At 41.4% G+C, this 19,629-nt stretch overlaps 1 protein-coding gene across 7 annotated transcripts in view; it reads right to left on the bottom strand.

Annotated features, from left to right (window-relative positions):
* Window positions 1–16,791, bottom strand: part of LOC100694572 (myelin transcription factor 1) — a 55,043-nt gene extending 38,252 nt beyond the window's left edge. The window contains exons 1-14 of one of the 7 annotated variants that reach the window (XM_025901497.1): window positions 16,368–16,791; window positions 15,086–15,172; window positions 14,938–14,992; window positions 13,546–13,579; window positions 13,387–13,455; window positions 10,272–10,504; window positions 6,459–7,517; window positions 6,265–6,384; window positions 5,503–5,593; window positions 5,081–5,194; window positions 4,780–4,997; window positions 2,432–2,634; window positions 2,077–2,292; window positions 11–159 (exon numbers count right to left, since the gene is read on the bottom strand). In XM_025901497.1, the coding sequence (XP_025757282.1) occupies window positions 11–159; window positions 2,077–2,292; window positions 2,432–2,634; window positions 4,780–4,997; window positions 5,081–5,194; window positions 5,503–5,593; window positions 6,265–6,384; window positions 6,459–7,517; window positions 10,272–10,504; window positions 13,387–13,455; window positions 13,546–13,579; window positions 14,938–14,992 (2,561 nt within the window). In that variant the 5' untranslated portion in view covers window positions 15,086–15,172; window positions 16,368–16,791. Of the gene's footprint in view, window positions 1–10; window positions 160–2,076; window positions 2,293–2,431; window positions 2,635–4,779; window positions 4,998–5,080; window positions 5,195–5,502; window positions 5,594–6,264; window positions 6,385–6,458; window positions 7,521–10,271; window positions 10,505–13,386; window positions 13,456–13,545; window positions 13,580–14,937; window positions 14,993–15,085; window positions 15,173–16,367 lie in introns of all 7 variants that reach the window. The other 6 variants (XM_019350109.2, XM_019350110.2, XM_019350104.2 and 3 more) reach the window with 6 other exon arrangements.
* Between the last annotated feature and the right edge of the window lie 2,838 nt (window positions 16,792–19,629).

Raw genomic sequence — 19,629 nt, 5'->3', positions numbered from 1 at the left:
AAAGACTTACACAAGAAGCTCTTTTTTGCTGTCTTTGGGCTGAAACTTGACCTTGAAGCTGCTGGTGGTGACCTCACCGGGGTATTTCCTGTCCTCCAAGTTCTCTTGGTCCTCTTCCTCACCTTCAGATGAGGTATATGAGGGAGCTGTGTACTCCACCTAAAGCAAGGTAAGACATATGTTGCTTGTAGCAAGGACCCAGGCTGCCAGACAGTTTCTCCCAAATCTGAATGTTTTTTATTTGTGCAAACAATTTAGGAGACAGTCTGCTCCATGCTTTCGCAGCTTCCTGGGAATCCCGTTGAGGCCTGGGGCACCTCCTGCACTGCAAACAGCAGAGGGCTAGTTGGAGTGGCTAAAGAAGACTTTAAAATTCATGATTCGTACAGTTCTTTTAGTGTACAAGACATGAACAGAGTTCCCTGGTCAGTCAGTATCTCTTCTGTGATGCCGACTGAGGAGATGACCTGAAACAGTGCCTGCCCCACGCTCTTTGCAGAAATAGTGGGCGGTGACACTGCTTTGGGATATCGCAGTGCAGTAACAGATGCAAAGGAGCTTTGGGGATGGCCGGCTGGTTAACCAACTGACACTCCGGGCAGGACACGTACCATCGGCGCACATCTGCCTGGATGCTCACCCAATAAAATCGGGCCATTGTTCGAGTTTTATCATATCCCATATGACCTGCCATTGGGTTATAATGGAAAATCATTTCCGGTGATTTTTAGGCACCAACAACTGTGCGTTCCTCTTTCATGCAAGTGTCATGACTCACTTGATAAAGCCTATCTTTGATCAATCCAGAATAAAGGTAGGTCAGCGCTGCTTCAGGGCATACTATGTGACCATATCACCATATTCTAATCACTTGGTCAAAGGCTGAGCATAGGGTGTCATGACAAGACTGTTATAATAGGAAATCTTTTGTGGAGTGAATTACTAGAGGCAGCGGGGCCTCAAGTGAAGTCCCTGCCATCTCCTCCTCCCCAGAGTCAGCATCAGATGACCCAGCATCACGATTGAGAGCAGCACAGACACTACACGCCTCTAAAGGTCGTAAATGCATCCCCACATACTGCCCCAAAAGGTTAATAAACCCTGGCCATTCTGTCCCCAGAATTAAGGGATGTGTCTGGTCTGAGCAAACTGCAGCCTTTACTCTATGTGTTTTTCCCTTGTATTTCATTTGCTGGGGCAAAATGGGCTATTTGTGATGATCAGTGGTCATAGGTCAGTGATCAGAGTCAGCCCAAGCAACCAGACATTCTAGTACCCATCCCGCAGCTTATCTAGGAGATGGCGATGCACCACTGCCTGCTCCCGGTGCACAGCCACCAGGTCAACCACCATCTGGGTTAGCACCTCCACTGGCTGAAAAGAAGTGACTGTAGCAAGGACCCAGGCCGGCAGGAAGTTCTTCCTGCGCGTGGTTTTTTCATTTGTATAAACAGCTTATAAGACAGTCCGCTGTCTAATTTCTACAGCCCACTCTCTCTGCAGCTCAGTGATCCTCTCTCATTAGGTCCTGGGATCCTACTGAAGTAGGGAGCCATGACCAGGTGATGGAGAACAGCTTTGTGGGCCACCTTCACCGCTCCCCTGCAGCTGAGCCACAAACCACGCCACAGTGCTTGAATTTATTAGACCACCACCCAATGTAAGGTGAACAGTGCTGGTAATTCCCTAAATCATTTTTTATGTTTCTGTAATGGTTAATCCACCACGTACATCTCTTTAATCAAACCAACAATTTAAAGCTAAAATATAAATATTTCTGTTATCTATAAACTTTCTAATGTATTGTTTTCCAAGAAAGGAGAAAAAGCAGTAAAGCACATTATTGTTTTTTGATTAAGATGCCAAATTGAAAATATTTACTGGTGTTCCAAATTAAATTATTACACTAATAATAATTTACGATTTCTCAGAGGAGTCAAGTCTGCTTGCTCAAAGACGTTTCTGACAGATTTCTAAAGTATTTGTGTTTTTTTTGTTTGTAGCTTACCAACAAATCAGCTCTGATTCACTTTCATTTTCTCTAGCTGTCCTCATTTACAGTAGGTCTGCACTTACCTCTTCGTGGTCTTCTTCTTTGACAACACCCATTTTGGTGAAGTCAAGTGGGCCTTCCCACTCTTGCTGAGTCTGGCCCTGAGATGCAGTGGCTCCCACATGTTGAGAGGAAGAAGATAAAGAAGATGAAGGCTCTGGAGACTGTACTCCGTCCCGCTTGGTCTTCTTCATGCTAAGGTCCAAGGTGCCATTCTCATCCACCTCAATATCCGCCTCCTAAATGAGGACACAGTGTGCAAATGAAGTGACTGAAAACTCAAAGAGCACAAGAGTCATACACTGTGTATTGTTAGACTATTTTAAACCGTAGTTTAAAAAAGAAGCATGCGTCTAAATGAAATCCACTGTGCATCACCTTGGTACAGGGCTCCCTGGTCTTGGTGCTGAGTGTCTCTGGTCTCTCCCAGCAGCGGGTGGACAGATTGAGGATAGCTGTTGCTGCCATGTGGGCTGCCTCTGCATCTTGGCTATAGTCATAACCGCTGGAGGACAAGGTGCTCATAGAAAAGCTTCCTGACATGCTGTGACTGGGGGATGATGCCTTGGGGAACAATTTAGCTGCGTACAAGTGGAACAAAAAGAATTCCTTGAGACATGAAATTAGGAGGAGATGCGTATTCTATGACTATATGAGTGCAACATAAGTACTAGTTCAGGTTTACTTTAAGTTATAGCAGAACCTCATACAATTTTATACAGAGGTTGGCAAGTGAAAAAAACAAAAACAAACTTTTATTTATAAATTATTTAAAAAATAAAACATTTTGTACAAAAAATTCAAAGTTCTTAACATGAATTTATAGATGTTACTGACAAAAATAGTTTTTTTTTGGTTTAATGTCATTTATTGATCAGAATCATTGTAGAATCACATATTCCATGGGGATATAACTCAGGTGGTTCTCTGCCCCTATAATCTCAGAACTGAGCCTTAAGTTGTTTCTGATACCGGTGTCATGCATGACAGCTCTGCCTCATTAGCATGTGAGTGTGAATGGGAAACATTAAAAACCCTTTGCAGAACCTAGCTATGTTTGAAAGGTGGTATATAAATGTGAAGAAGACCATTTCACACAGAATGGTTAGCACTGTCACCTCGCAGCAAAAAGACTCCTGGTCTAAACCAGGAACCAAATGGCGCCTTCTTATGTGGCCCCATTTTCCCTGTGCCTGGCGTCTTCCAGGTAGTTCGGCTTCCTTCCACAGTTCAACTAATAGGTTACCTTGTGCTTGATGCATGTGAGGAGGGTAAATGTATAACAGAATTAGAAATTTTCCCCATCGGTCTCTGTTCTCATGTTAGGTGTGTGTCTTCTTGTTTCTGTGTTTGGTGTCTTTTAATGGTTTTACTTTGTAGCTTAGTTTTCTTTTGTATCCTGTGTTACTTTTACTTATTCACTGTCACCTGTATGTCATTTCCCCCACTGTTTGTCATTTCCCAATCAGGCTCAGTGTATAACTACTCCCGTGTTCCTCTTTGTCAGAATATCACTGATCCTTGTGTGTAACACTGCTTTTTGTTTTCCTGCTTTGGATTTAGTCTCTGTGCTTTCTTGGCTTTTGACTGTTTTTGTTCCTTCTGTATCTTTGAATTCATTCACTGAGTTTCTTGCATTGTGATGGCTGCAGTTACAGCCACACAGTGATCCACCAAACATCAGTGTTACAATAGAGGCTTACACATAACACTACATTTACATTTTTCTTCCTTTAGATATAGGATTTAATTTACAGGGTAATAAAGAATTGGTTTTGGTTTAGAATGAATTCATTTATACACTCACATAATACTGTATTTTAAAATAAGTGCGCACATTTTAGTTTACACTGTTATGTATGTATGATTTAATCTTTCTTCGGTTTTCTTTACCTCAGTGACAGCTGCTGCCAGTCCCTTGGTTGATGAGCTAAGAGGTGAAAAAGGGGCAGAGCAAGCTTGTATGGAGAGCTGCAAATTGGGTCATACCACAATTCTGGATAATAGGGGGGAAATGGAATTTATTATGTTAGGTTCAGTTGAGCTTTTGTGTGTTTTATCCCTTTTTCTGTTTTTGTGGGCTGATCAGCTGCTATTTAAGTTTCCCCTTGTCTCATTTAGGTAAATCGTTTGTTTCAGTAGTTGTTAGTGTTTGTGTACAGTTTTGTTACTTTGACCTCTTTTTTGGACCCAACATTTAGATTTTTCTGTATAATTTAACCGAGTTTGTTTTTGGGTTGAATAAAAAACCTTTTTTTGGACTTTAACCTGTGCCTGAGTTTCCTTCACTGCTCGGTCCATCACATGCATCCTTAGTTCGGGTCTTCATTTCCAGCCTTAAGTACCTAATCTTTTTCTTTTTGTATTATTCTGTGTTTAAATTGTTTGGAGATTGCATGAGTGCTTGTTTCTAAAATATACGCAACAATAAGACAGTGAAAGAAAGTGCTTATTGCTTATCAGATTCACCAAGTTTTTTTCTTTGGTATCTCTAAAGGAGATAAATATTGCTTTTATATCTCATTTAATCCTTCATCTACTTGTAATACTGATGTACTATAACACTGCAATTGATCAGAAGATACCAAACAAATAACAATTTCCAAGCACAGAGGGAATGCGTTTTACAAACAGTGCCAGCTATAGAGAGTTTATGTTAAAACCATAACAATATAAAAAGCCTGTAAGTTGTTAAAAGATAAAAGCAAAGTGAAGTTGAGTCTTACTTTTGAAGGCTTTGGGTGATGTTTCAGCAGTGCTAGGTGTCTTTGGAATGAGCGTACGTTTTCCAAAAACCTGACCATCAAAGCTTGCATAGTCAAAAGACACCTTGGAGTATTTCTCCAGCTCCTTGGCCAGGTTTGCTCGAGGTGTAGTGGTCACCGTGTTGGGCCGGTAGCTGCCATACTGAGGGATCTCCAGCTGTTTGACAAAACACATGGGCCTAAAAAAAGAGCCCTGATTTAGGTACTGATACTTTAACATTGTATGAATCAATTAGTTGAAAACTTTGCTTGCATGTCTTACCTGAGCACTCTGTCAGAATTGGAAGAGGGTTCACTGGCTGAAGCCTGTAAATGAACCTGTTTGTCCTGGTTCTTGTTCAGCTTAGCAGCTGCGGCAATGGGGCAGCCGGACAGACTGATGGGGAGGCATGCCCACAATATTGCATTTAAAGAAATGAAATGCTCATCAATAGAAACTCACTGAATTGCTGGGAAAGCAGTGTAACCAGGTGTGAGCAGAATGAAATGTTATGCAGTATTATTTGGCAAATGTGTGTGTGTGCACTCAGATCTATGTTCTTTAACCCTAAACTATTAAAAAAACATCAGAATACAAGCCTCTTTTTACAAGTTCTTTTCTATGAAGCACACTGTAGTGACAGTCTATTTCTGTTTCATATACTGTTGTAAAAAGTGTTCAGAGTGTAACGAGTGCTTATTAACCTGCGATGTGTGTTGCGGTTGCTGTTAACATGGCCTTGGCCTGTGCAGCCAGGAGTAGGACACTTCAAGACGTTCTCATGCATGGCCAGGACTACAGACACACAGCAAGTGCAAACTCAGGTCAGTGCATTTATCTTGCATTAGGTGGTTTCACAGCAGTAATAGTAGTAATGATAGTACCTGTACACCTGTATAAGCTAGAAAAGGACAAGTAGCAAAGAGCCAAAGATACAGAATTTACAGCAGTAGTGGAAGTAAGAGTAATGGTAAAGCTGGTAGAGTTAATAATAATAATTACAACCTGATTTCCAAAAAAGTTAAAAGGGTATGTAATATAGTTGACTGAATATACTGAGGATGTGACGTCTAATGCTTTGGAACACCTCACAACTAATAAGCAAACATACAGGTCAGGAGCATATAAAAAAGCACCCCAAAAGTAAAGATAGGAATTCACCCATCTGTGAAAACCTATGATGATATTGTATTCAGAAATACCATTACTAAATTTAAAGTTGCAAGATGCTGCCTAGAATTTGGGGATTTTATTATCTAGTGATTTCATTGTTGGCCAGTTATATAGTGCCAATCACTGTAAGGCACATAATATCGCAAGGTAAACACCGTACAATATTAGGGACACTTTTTTAGAAACAGGTTTGTGTGTTAGCATTATTGGTCAGTATTTATTAATCATGGTGATAGTTCAAAGTGCACACATTTGGATGTTGGTCGATGGAGTTAATGATAAGCTATACTTACTCTCTGGAGGGATTCTGTCTTTGTGAGGACATCCAGACAGACTGCGATGGTGGGGATACAGCCCAGTCACATGACCCGTCCCATCACACCCTGGCGTTGGACACTTGACTTCCTTCTTTTCTGGAATTTTATTTAGATAGTGAACACCTACTTCCTATGCAAACACGTTCACATTTGACTTTGCTGTTTCTTACCTTTGCTGTAGTGAGTGGTGCGGCGGGCTACAGCAGCAGCCTCTGAGCTCTTGCTGGACGATGTGTATGGTTGGTAGTCCAGGGAGCTCTGGCTCTCCTGGCCTTCCTTCACTTCCTCCGCCTTCAGAGCAATAGCCTGCTCCAGCAGCCCCAGGTTCCCCCGAGTCATATCCCAGTTCTCCGAGTCGTCTGTAATTCCCGAGCCCTCTGAGATACGATCCTGCTCCTCTCCTTCCTCTTCTTCCTCCTCCTCCTCCTCCTCCTCCTCTTCCTCCTCTTCCTCTTCATCATCATCATCCTCCTCAGAGCGGACTTCTATAACCACTGTTGTTGGAGAGGCTTTACTGGAGTCTTGGTCCTCCTCTTCCTCCCCCAGGATCTCACTGTCTTCCTTCTCTTGTCTATGATCCTCCTCCTCTCTCTCCCCTTCCTGTTCTTCATCCTCTTCTTCCTCAGTCATGGGAGTACAGATCTTTTCTTCCCTGAGTGACAGCTCAGTTTCAGATCCCTGAGTGCGTGGACTCAAAGTGTAAGGAGTGTCAACCTCTTGGAGGACCTCCCTCTCTGTTCCATCCTCCTCTTCTTCTTCTTCCTCTTCTTCCACCTCTTCTTCATCAGCTTCCCTATCCTTATGCTGTTTTGACTCTTTGGCCAGATGGCTGTAATCACCACTTGAATACTGATGATCTGAGTTTTTCTGGCTTATCATTTGTCTTTCTATTACCCTCTCTTCTACAATATTCTCAGGACTTTTTTGTTGCCCATTTTCTTCCTGTTCTTCTTCTGCTTCTTCCGCCTCCTTTGTTTCTTTTAGATCAGGAATGCCTGTTAGCTCTGCAGGTTCCGCAGATAGCTGATCCTTTGTCATCAGAAAAGCATCCTTCACATCCTTTGTCTCTGTTTTCTCCTGCTGAAGGTCATCAGTGAGTGCCACAGGCTTTACTTCCTCACCAGCTTTCTCACTCACAGTTTTGTTCTCAGCCTTTGCACTGATGTGTTTGTTCTTGTCAACGTCAGCTGAAGGACACACTGCTGTTACTTTTGTCACCTGTGAGGCCTCTGCTGTGGAGTTCAAAGTACAGATAAATATCATTGTCACAGATTGTTTTGTCTGTGTCATCTCTACACAAAGACAAGCATTGTGACTGATCTTGCAGTTGACTTGATGTGATATTTGTTTAGCAAGAGTGAAGTGAAGCCTGCAAACCAACCTGTAGACCAAAGCCAACTGTTCAGGAAGTTGGCTTTGGTCTACACTCATGCCAAACTCTCTGCTATCTTGAAACTGTTCTGTTCGTCACAGTCACTGAAATACTGATGACGTTTTTTTAATGTCCTTGTTTTTATACAAAGCTCATTTCTGTGACACTGGATTACATATGCTTAAATGTGTCTATATGTCAACTACATAATGGAAACTCGGATCAGTTTCAGGTAGAAGTAAGGAATTACAACTACATGTACCTTTATCAATATTTTCCAAAGTCTACAATGTTACTCTTATGTAAGTATGCATTACGTTTTAAGATCTACTTCACCCACATCAGAGTAACATCAGAGTTGACAGTGACAGAAATTGTAATTTTTTTCTATGTAAACCACAAACGAGATTGATGTTAACAAAGGTCTTGCTCTATCTGTTAGGAACTTTTATGCACAGCCCCTTCATTTTCAGAGGCTTCACAGTTTATTATTCCTTAACAAATTACAGCAATAAAAGATCTGAAAGTGATTCCAAGTGTTGAACTTGTATTTGGTAGTTTTTAAAGGAACTCTCAATGTAAGGTCCAAAGACCAACATGTTTGAGCTTCAAGTCATCAGATCTTTGTCTTCTCCATGCACCCTGGAAGTAGGTGAAGTTGTGCCAGAAAAATTTGTTGCTACTTTGAGAAATCTAAAATCTAAGACATATTTAGACTTATTTATCAATTTCTTTCATTGCTGCATAATTCCATATATCTTGCTTCATATATTTGATGTCTTCATCAGTATGTATCTACAATGTAGACACAAATAAAGAAAAACCATTAAATGTGAAGGTTTTTCCAAACTTTTGACTAGGAAATAAGTATTTGATCCCCCATCAATCTATAAGATTTCTGGCTCCCATGTATATTTTATACAAGCTGATATTGGGAGCCTTCTCAACTCGTTACCTGTATAAAAGACAGCTGTCCATAGAAGCAATCAATCTGTCCAGATTCCAAACTCTGCACCATGGCCAAGACCAAAGAGTTTTCCATGGATGTCAGGGACAAGATTGTGGACCTACACGAGGCTGGAATGGGCTACAAGACCATTGCCAAGCAGCTGGGTGAGAAGGTGACAACAGTTGTTGTGATTATTCGCAAATGGAAGAACCATAAAATAACTGCCACTCTCCCTCTGCCTGGAGCTCCACACAGGATCTCACTTAGTGGAGTTTCAATGATAATAAGAACGGTGAGGAACCAGCTCAGAACTACTCGGAAGGAATTTGTCAGTGATCTTAAGGCAGCTGGGACCATAGTCACCAAGAAAACAGTGGGTAACACACTAAGCCATGAAGGACTGAATTCCTGCAGTGCTGACAAGGTCCCCATGCTCAAGAAAGCACATGTACAGGCCTGTTTGAAGTTTGTCACTGAACATCTCAATGATTCAAAGGGGGACTGGGTGAAGGTGTTGTAGTCAAAGCCCAAAATCGAGCTATTTGGCATCAACTCAACTTGCCATGTTTGGAGGAGGAAGAATGCTGCCAGTGACCCCAAGAACATCATCCCCGTCAAACATGGAGGTAGAAACCTGCTTTGGGGGTGTTTTTCTGCCAAAGGGTGGCTGTAGCTCAGGCGGTAGAGCAGGTCATCTACTGATCGGAAGGTTGGTGGTTCGATTCCTGGCTTCCCCTAGTCTGCATGCCAAATATCCTTGGGCAAGATATTAACCCCAAATTGCTCTCCGATGCATCCATCGAAGTGTGAATGTTACTTAGAAAGCACGTAGAACAATGTGCTTGTGCACATTGAATGCACAAGTTGTGTAAAGCGCTTTGAGTGCTCAGAAGAGTAGAAAAGCGCTATATAAGAACCAGTCCATTTACCATTTACCAAAGGGACAGGACAACTGCATCGCATCAAAGGGAGGATGGATGGGGCCATGTACCATAAAATCCTGGGTGAGAACCACCTTCCGTCAGCCAGGCTATTGAAAATGGGTCGTGGGTGAGTATTCCAGCATGACAATGATCCAAAACACACAGCCAGGGCAACAAAGGATTGGCTCAAGAAAAAGCATATTAAGGTCTTGGAGTGGCCTAGTCAGTCTCCAGACCTCAATCCCACAGAAAATCTGCAGAGGGAGCTGAAGGTTAGAACTGCCAAACATCAGCCATGAAACATTAATGACTTGAAGAGGATATGCAAAGAGGAGTGGGACAAAATCCCCCTTGAGATGCGTGCAAAACTTGTGGCCAACTACAAGACACGTCTGACCTCTGTGATTACTAACAAAGGTTTTATTGTCCAAGTACTAAAGCATGTTTTGCAAAGGGATCAAATATTTATTTCCTTCATGAAGATGCAAATTAACTTGTAACTTTTTTGAAATGCATTTTTCTGGATTTTTTTGGTTATTGTTCTGTCTCTCACTGTTCAAATAAACCTGCCATTGAAATTATAGACTGATCATTTCTTTGTTAGTGGGCAAACTTACAAAATCAGCAGGGGTTCAAATAATTTTTTTCCTGACTCTACATACTTAAAATAAATATGTATACAGGAGTCAGTTTAGATTAGCGGGTAAGGAGGCAACTGCTCTAGTTTGGATTTACTCACTTTTTATTGACTCTGGTCTGCTTTTTGTTTTGGCCTTCTTGTCCTTGTTTTCTTCATCCCCTTCATTCTCTTTCTGCTCCTCCTCTTCCTCTTCTGCTGTGTCACTGTCTGCAGTCAACCCTCCATCTGCTGCCTGTTTAGCAGACTGATTCTTTCTCTTGGGAGCGGACTGGTTCTCCCCGGCCTCAGCCTCCTCTAGCTTCCTTTTCTTCACAATTGGGCAACCAAGTATGCTGAAAAGAGAAGCATGGTTACTGATGTGTATAATATCTAACAGGTTAAAAGAAGAAAAAGAAACCTAACAACTAGTTAGTGTTCTGTCCCATACTTGTATATCGAGGTGTGTGAGGAACACTGAGAGGAAGCCAGAGTACCTGAAGGAAAGCCACAAAAACTTTGCTGCTAGTAGTATCTAGACTCTTCATAGTCCAAAGTCATGCTTGCTAGATTAATTCGTAATTCTAACTTGGTTTTAATTGTGAATACAAGTTAGAGAAGGTGCTTAATCCCTAGCGCTTTATGTTTGATAGTGTGATATTTTTGAGCTAATGTTTGTTTATTCCATAGTTCCCAGGTCATTGACCCAGTGTTTTGTGTTTAGTGAACTTATTTGGGGGTTTGTTCTGTGAAGACTTTCTAATTTTGTTTATCATAATATTTCTAGTAATTCCATCATAGTCCTGTTTTTTTTATTTTTGTCTAAACTCTTAATTAAAAATTGTAGTTTTAGTTTTAGGTCAAGTATATTCAGTTTATGCTTTCAGTCCCTTGTATTTTTGCCTCCCTTTTCTCCTGTGTCTGCCCTTGTCTTGTCTGTGTTTAGTCCTCTGTCAGTCAGTCTTGTTTCAGTATTTACCTTTCTGTTTCTATGTCAAATCTGTGTTTCTGTTGCCATGTCTAGTTTATATATGAATCTGTCGCCTGCTCAGTTAGTTCCTGTTTTATTTTTGATAGTGCCTTGTATCTTGTTGTGTTGGTATAGTGGTAAGGCTACACACACCTTCAGAGGGGGAATCGCAAGTTTGATTCCCACCTGGTATTCAGTAAGAGTCCTAGCTAGGCCCCCCATGCTAAAACCAAGCCCTGGAATGGTGTGGCCATGTCTGCTGCCTGTCCACGATTCGGACACAAGCATTTCACTGCATGTTGTACTGTGTATGTGACAAAAAAATTTGAATTGAAAGTACACGATGTACAGTTTTGCTTCCCCTGTCTCTTTAGTCAGATTCAGTTTCAGCTGTGCTTCTCAGGTGTCTCCACTTTGCCAATTTGCTCTTGTGTATTTAAGTGTATTTAAACCCTCTGTATTCCTTGTTGCCAATTTGCTCTTGTGTATTTAAACCCTCTGTATTCCTTGTTGCATCATCCCTCATGCTTCTCCTGTGTAGTCCTCTGCTTGAAGTGTCCTGGTTCAGTTCTAACCTGGCTCTCTGTTTGTCTGTCTTCTTTGTAGGTTACAAGTAATAAAAGTTAAAGGCTTTCACATCCTGTCTCCTATATCTTGCACTTTGAGGCCAAAACCTGGCTTCAGCACAGCAACACCGACAGAATATTTGGCTGGACAGAGCTTGGGCTTTTTGTCACCCAGGGTACATTGCGAAAAAAGAAACACAATGGCCACGGGGCCTCAGACCCTGGGTTTGAGTTTCTCTGTGGGTTTGTGATTCTTTTTGCTTTGAGGATCATGTGTGTCTAAGTAAATCATGGGGCTTTTTTAAATCATTCCTCATCTTTTGAAGGCTATTTGTCACAAATTTGGTGAGTCTCCACTTTGCCCACTTTGGAGTTATTCTAAGATTTTTCCACAATTTGCATTTTTTTCCCTGAATGATGAACTTCGCTTATTTTTACTTCTGAGAAGCTCTGCCTCCCTAAGATGCTGTTTTCACACCAAGTAATGTTACTGACCTGTTGCCAAGTAACCTAATTGGTTGGAAAATGTTCCTCCAGCTGTTTCTTTTTTAGTACCACTTACTTTTCCAGCCTTTTGTTGTCCTCTTCCAATGTTTTTAAGATTTGTTGCTGACATGAAAATTCAAAATGAGGTTATATTTTTCATGAAATAGTAAAGTTTAAACATTTGTTTTCTATATTGTATTATGAATAAAATATGAATGTATGAGCTCTACAAATCATTGCCTTCTTTTTTTCCCCTCTTACACAGTGTGCCAGTGTTTTTAAATTGGAATTTTACTTGTACTTTTTCACCTTGCTCTTTGTCATTTTGTGGAAAATGCACATGAACCTGCTGACATCAGCTCTTCAACAGTTTGTAATACAGTTAGTGAAAAACAATAGTTTGTCAGTGTAGCAATATCATCAAATCTGTTTGGCAAGTTGAAGCAAAACAGTGGAGCTCAAAATAAGAAGGAAAGAATACTACAGCATGAGTTCCAAGGCTTGGTGACATGTAGTTTGTGTTTTTGTAAAGGACTGAAGCATTGTTATCATTTATGTATTGAATGTATGCATTCATAGTGTAATATGTGTGTGTAACATACCTAGAAGGGATTTCTAAAATGAGTGTGCTTGTTTGGTATGGAAACCCTGTCTAGTCAGTCTATGAGGACCTGTGGTCAGTGCATTTTCCTCATTTCTTCCATGGTTATAGACACTAGGGTACAGTTACATTAGCACGGCTAAACCTGGTTTAGGTTTGTGGTTGTCTAGTTGAAGAAGATGGCATGAGTTTATGGCATAAGCTTAAATAAATATGCCTGTTCCCCACAACCTCTGACTAGGGTTGCTGTCCATGGTGCTGATGAGAAGCTGGAATGACACTATTGGTGCTTTGTATTATAACTATATGATTCTATTTATTCACTGTATTCATTGTGTGTGTGTGTGTGTGTGTGTGTGTGTGTGTGTGTGTGTGTGTGTGTGTGTGTGTGTGTGTGTGAACGAGAGAGGGAGAGAGAAAGAGAGGGAGAGCGTGCAAGAACATGAGAGAGTTTTTTTTTGCTCGGTATGTCCCAGGGGTAAGGACCCAAAAAATGGCACCAGAGCCTGTTACTTCTTTGTTACACCTATGCTTTCATATACACACTATGTGCTAGGCAGCATGCAGTCTTTTATGATGACTGGCTGATTTCTTATATATATTTAACAATCTTACCTCCTGTGTCGCGAGTACCTTCCACTGACGTGGCCTTTACCATCACATCCAGGAGTGGGACAACTGCTACTGACACACATCAAGTCAAAAAATACACTTTTCATACACACACAATATATATATTATAACTTTTTTATGCTGAGTTACAAACTCATTTACCTTAAGTCCTGCTTCATTTCTTGTGCCACCAGTTCTGATGAAACAGGAAGACATGTTAGATACAGATATAACAATAATTTGGCTTTAACTAAGGAGAAAACTCTGGGCCTATTATCTTGTGAGCTTTGCTTATAGTCGACATGATTGTGCTCACTGTAAGAGATAGATGACATCTTCTCCATTACAACGTAAGCTGGAGAATTAGACGACATTTTGTCCCACAGAGTGACAAGATGTACTATTATTTTTTTACACATAGCATGACAACTTTTTGCTTCGGTGTAGATGTTTAAGATTAATGGTTTGCGGAGAGTTCTATCCTTCAGCATTCATGACACGGGAAAATTGGGAAAATGTGTGTTTGATAAGTCCTGAGAACTGCTCTGCGGATTGTGCCAAAGCAAAAGAGAGAAAAAAGATAATGATAAAAGAAAAAGAGATAAAAGTGACCATCTGCTTATTATCAGCACACAGTTCAATGCCAGCATCCATAGGAAGCCTACACCCTGTGAGTAGACCACAGGGTACGCGGTGGCTGTAGCTCAGGTGGTAGAGCTGATCATCTGCTGATTGGTAGGCTTTTGGTTCGATCCCTGGCACCCCAGTCTGCATGCTAAATATCCTTGGGCACGATACTAACCCCAAGCTGCTCTCTGATGCATTCACTGGAGAATGTATGTGCTAGTTAGCTTTTTTTTTTCTTTTTTCTTTTTTTTGCTAAAAAGCATAGATGGGTGAATCTATGGGTGAATGTGACATGTTGTATAAAGCGCTTTGAGTGCTCCAGGAGAGTAGAAAAGCGCTATGTAAGAATCAGTCCAATTACCATTTGGAACAACAGTAAAGATACGTCCAAGCAACACTCCAAAAACGAATTTCATAAACCAGCTACAACTGTCTTGACTACTGTTGTAAATAGGAAGGTCTGCTAAGCAGCATACTAAAGAAAAGTAGCAATAATAGTATGCTTTGATCTCTAAGTGGGCCATTTTTAAAAAATGTAAGGGCGGTCAGATTTTTTTAGAACTCCCCTTTTTGGACTTTGTTAAGACTTGAAATTGGTGCTATGGCTAACTTGACTGACACGTGCTGAACCAGATCTGACAGCTGTGTTTGTGGAGGTGATGCATCTTTCAGTTATTGGACAAACAGTATGGATTCCTATAATTGAACATCTCTTTGCTGTATATTACCTAGCACCAAATATCAGGTATCAGTGTCTGAGCACGTTTACACTCTGTGGATGCAACAGTGTGTTAGTGTTTGCTCAGTACTCCACCCTCTTTGTCATGGCGGAAATGATAGGAGCTCTGTGCAAACTATAGCTTTCATTTCAACATTTTTTAATGTATTAGAAATTTTATTTGTGTGTGTGGGTGTGTATATACTGACCCCGGATGCCTTTGGAGCGAGTTCGTGTTCGTGTCTCTGTAGTGTCTTGACTCATCTGAGTAACAGAGGGACATGAGTAACATTCACAAGTGAGGAAGTGTAGCACAGACAGTCAGACAGACAGACAGGCAGGCAGACAGATAGGTACATTGTCACTGAGGCTTGTCCTCTCTGGTTGACTGGTTCTGTACTGGTCCACCGCTGGCTCAGAGTCTGACCTTTGAACTCATTTTTGCTGGATAAAACACACAAAACACACAACACCACCTTACAGTCAGCTAGTATTGTAGGACAATTATGTTATACATTATATTAAGCTGCTGCTTATATTATTACTAAAGATCTTTAATCTTTCTCTTGTGAATCCCACAATTTTATGAAGGCAGAAATGTGAAAACTCTACTTTTCTAGAAGAAAATCTTTCCAAAGGTACCAGAAAATGTGTATTTAGGAGAGATATGTGGGTGCACATGTATGCTGTACATGCTCAGACAGGGATGTAGCATGTCACTGAGAACATCAAACATTAGCTGTTGCTGTTGTGATGCAGTATGTTTATATAGTGAGCGAAATCCACATCCAAACAGATTTGACCAAAATCTGTATTTTGATTCCCATATCAGAAAACATTAAAATCAAATGCTGACAAATATATTTCTTACATAATGATTTACTGCTATCTATTTAGCTTTGGAAAGATGAACTTGAATTATTTCAACGGTCTTCTTGCAGATTGAGCCACTTTTCTTGGCTAAAGTTAAAAATCATTGTACGGCAAGAACAACACAAATATCCATTAGTTCAAAAGTATGACTAAATTATTTCGTGAGGGGGGGCTGTTTTCACACTGACAGTATCCAACGCTGACATGCTGTGTGGGCGTACAGTCTAACTATTCAAATATTCCATCAGTAAACAGACGGACTTTCTGATCCATGCCCGTGGTTTTGAAGCTCAAAGTAAAGCAGGCTACGTCCTAGAAGGCAGTCGACAGCAGTCATCTGTAGACGTGACAGATCGGGATTTCAGGATGACTAAAGTTTCAGGTGACCTCATCCTGCTGAAACCTTTATTTCACGTTGACATCATTTGATAAAAAGAGAAATGAGAACACAGAGTGAGCTACAGGCCGAGCGGCTGAGCACCACCAGGCCTGCGGCCGGCGGAGGACGGGCTGTTCCCGTTTCGGGCTCTCACTTCTGGGGGCCGCCAAAGAACCGCCGGAAACGCCGAGCGGCCCATAATAATAATCGGATGAAAAGGCCGATCTCTAATGATTCTCCGTGGAGGAAACGAGTGAAAAAGCGCCGACACAGAAACCTAAACACGGCCTCACTTCATCCGCACCGCTCGGCACCAGTCTGCAGCCGAGGCCTCACAACATCCACGCATACGCTGCTCTTTGTCACGCAGACACAGCTCGGCCTTACCTTACGCTCAGACTACTGCCCTTCCCTCCCCCTTCGCAGACACATCTCCGGGCAGACGGACGTTCCGGTAACGCTCCGACGACTACGAGCCCGAAAGAGGTGCGGAGCCAAGCCGGACACAGGGGACCGAGTCTGCGAGGCGGCAGCAGCAAACCGAGCCGTTCAGCACCCCGGACAGAGACGGTCGACTCTCCAGCACCACGGACAGAAACCCCGCTGCACTGCCTCCTGCAGGAGCCCAGGAGAGCTGCAGCCGGCCCACCGGGGCTGGGCTCCCTCCTCGGCCGGCCGCAAGTGCCGGAGGCAGCCAGTATTTAAAGAGCCAGTGCCAGCAGAGGGCCCGGGGGGTAGACGTCGCTCCTCTCAGTCCCTGCACAGCTGAGGCTGCAGCATTCCTCTGACAGAACTGCATTCTGCTGGACATTGTCACCTGCAAAGCTCAGCTCACAGACATCAGAGACAAAGATTTTGTTCTCCCTTAGTCTTGAAGCAGACCTCATTGCTTTATTCTTTGCTGAAGAAGTAGGTGCAAAGATCTATCATGACCTGGGAAAACAAAACAAGACAAACTGTTCGTTGGAACAGTTTCCACAGTTTCTACAGTTCCAACTAGCTTGAAATTTAGTGTTTGACCACCTTTAATCTTTACACAGGCTGAACTCTCTTTTAGGAACGCTTTCCTGTAACTTCTATAAATGTCTTTACAAATAGTACTCAAGGACTCTTGAACAACATTCAAAGCTCTTGTCTGGACCATATCTTTGCATAATGGAAACATGTTAAACAAAAATATCAAACTTTGATTCATCTCTATATAAGTCCTGTTGCCTCTGATTTTTAGTTCCTTTCCTCCATCTTTCTCAGTTCCCTTCTTAATAATGGCTTCTTGATATGGTACACTATACTTTATTGTCCCCTTAGGCAGATTTTACAGAAATTTGTAAAGTGCTGTCACAGAAGCTGCTTTTGTAAAGAGTCAATAAACATTAAAAGAAAAGACTAAAGAAATACCAAACAGAAGTGGCTCTTTAACGACAAACCAAGCAGCTTAAAAGCAACCAATACTCCACAGAAAACCCTTGTACTACACAAAACTCTGACGTAAAAGTTTGATTGGTGTGGGGACAAATGAAATGTAAACGATGTTCAGCCACATTTTAGGACTCTATTTTTTGCCCGAAGCCAAGAGCTCATACTTAGGTTGTGGAATAGAGCCCTGTGTGCCTGACTGAGTACCGACTGCTCATAAATGGATTGAAGGGAGAGGTCTTCGGCCCTTGGCACTCTGAACTTCAATTTTGCCTGCACAGAGAAACTTCCATGATACTCCATGGTATCCCATGTGTAACGGAGTTAAAAATACATCTGGAAAAACATTACTTACCTGGTCTTAGTTATTATTTTAAGTGTGAATTTTATCATCTTTGTTGTATTTTATTTTGAAAACCCAGAAACCGGATCTCACTCTGGCGTTTAGAAGCTTCTAAAGCTTCCGTTTCTCACAAGGCGCGTTTGCACTGTGAGGGAGGTACAATTGCTGTACCTGTCAGGGCTCTGTGTGCGGGCAGGCAGAGGTGAGGATCCAAACGCAGGACTCTGAGACTGAGTTGAAACTGAAAACCTTAGCTTTATTGCTGGTGATACACAAAAACATGAACTGAACAATGATACTGACAACTGAAACACACAGGCATAATTCTGAGGGTACAACACAACACTGGGTTGAGGAAAACACAGGGCTTAAATACACAGGGTAGTAATGAGGGAATGGGCAACAGAAGGGAGACACAGCTGGGAGAGATCAGGGCTAACGAGACGGGGGAACCAAGCTGCACACACTAACATAAGACAAAGACTTTCACAATAAAACAGGAAACATGAATTACTAAACAAGCACGCAGACTTGACACTGAGAGACAGAAAATAACACATGGAACTCAAACAATACATGAAACCACAAATCCTTAAGCATGGATAAACAGAAACAAGAAACTAATAATAATCATCATCATCACTACGAGAATAAGAAAACAATCCATGAAGCAGAATTAAACCAAAATATAATAAACTCAAAATACTGGGTCCAACGGACCCAGAACCGTGACAGTACCATCAGAAGACACATGTTGAGTGTGTTTTATGTCTTCTGCAGAATAAACCGTGAAAAGCCAACCTTTCTGAGCGTCTGTGATTTATGAAGAGCTGGAAGCGTTACACATGCCTTGACAGCCAAGTTCCCTCTGAGACAATTTCTAATGAGTCTTCAGTGAACAGCAGATTGGCTGCATCTATCAGGTCCTGTGTCAGGGATCTTTGCTGGATTTTTTTCCAGGTTTTGACTTTCAGATACTGTTCATCTGCTGTAGAGTTTTTAAAAACTCTAGCTTTCTCAGATGTTTTAGAGACTCCCTGCACACCGTGCTGAGATATGCCAAATGTTCAACAAAAAAAAATGGTCAAGCTAAGCCCGTTGATACAATTATTAATTAATGCCTGTCAAATTGTGTTATCTTTGGCATTTTTCATAGATTCAACTCAAGAAATGGGGACAAATTCCTTGTTTTCATGACAGGCTGCCCAAAACAAAGTGTCTGAAGATATCATTGAACATTGGTTCTTTGCTATGTTTTCTGTTATGTGTAGACAACACTCATTTACTCCTTTCCTGAATTTCCCATAATTTTCGGCCATAGTTTATGTCAGTGTGTGTATATGAGTGTGTATGTTGGGACATGTCGTGGGTAGGTATGGGTGTAGGTGTGTCTTTTGATGCTGGAATGATTGATAGGTCAGAATTAATGACTGTACAAACAAACAAACAAAAGCATGTTGATTTTTTGATTTTTGAATATCTGGCTCCTTGAAAGCAAAATGGAAAGAAATGAGAGGTGACTCAAAACCTTTGCACAGTATTGTAATTGTGTGTATTACAGACAGATGAGCCAGTAACAGCTGCTGTTCACAATGAAGCAAGTATGGCGGTTTTATACTTGAATGTGGAATGGCAGGGTTACTTTATTGTATGATTTCATACGTCATATGAGATTAAAAACCCAAAAAGAAATATTTGGAACTATTTTGTCACAGCTGAATGAAATAGGTTTAACCAATAATGCAAACAGGGCAGCAGTTCAAAAATGAAGAAAGAATAAATATGGAGGCTTTGTGCTCCATTTTCATACATTTGTATTTCACTTCAACATTTACACAGATGTATGACTGTAGCTCTTATTTCTCTTGTTGTTTGCGTGGTCTGGGGAGA

Source organism: Oreochromis niloticus, linkage group LG20 (genome assembly GCF_001858045.2).
Source record: "Oreochromis niloticus isolate F11D_XX linkage group LG20, O_niloticus_UMD_NMBU, whole genome shotgun sequence".
NCBI classification, from domain to species: Eukaryota; Metazoa; Chordata; class Actinopteri; order Cichliformes; family Cichlidae; genus Oreochromis; species Oreochromis niloticus.
This window is presented reverse-complemented; position numbering and strand designations above follow the sequence as displayed.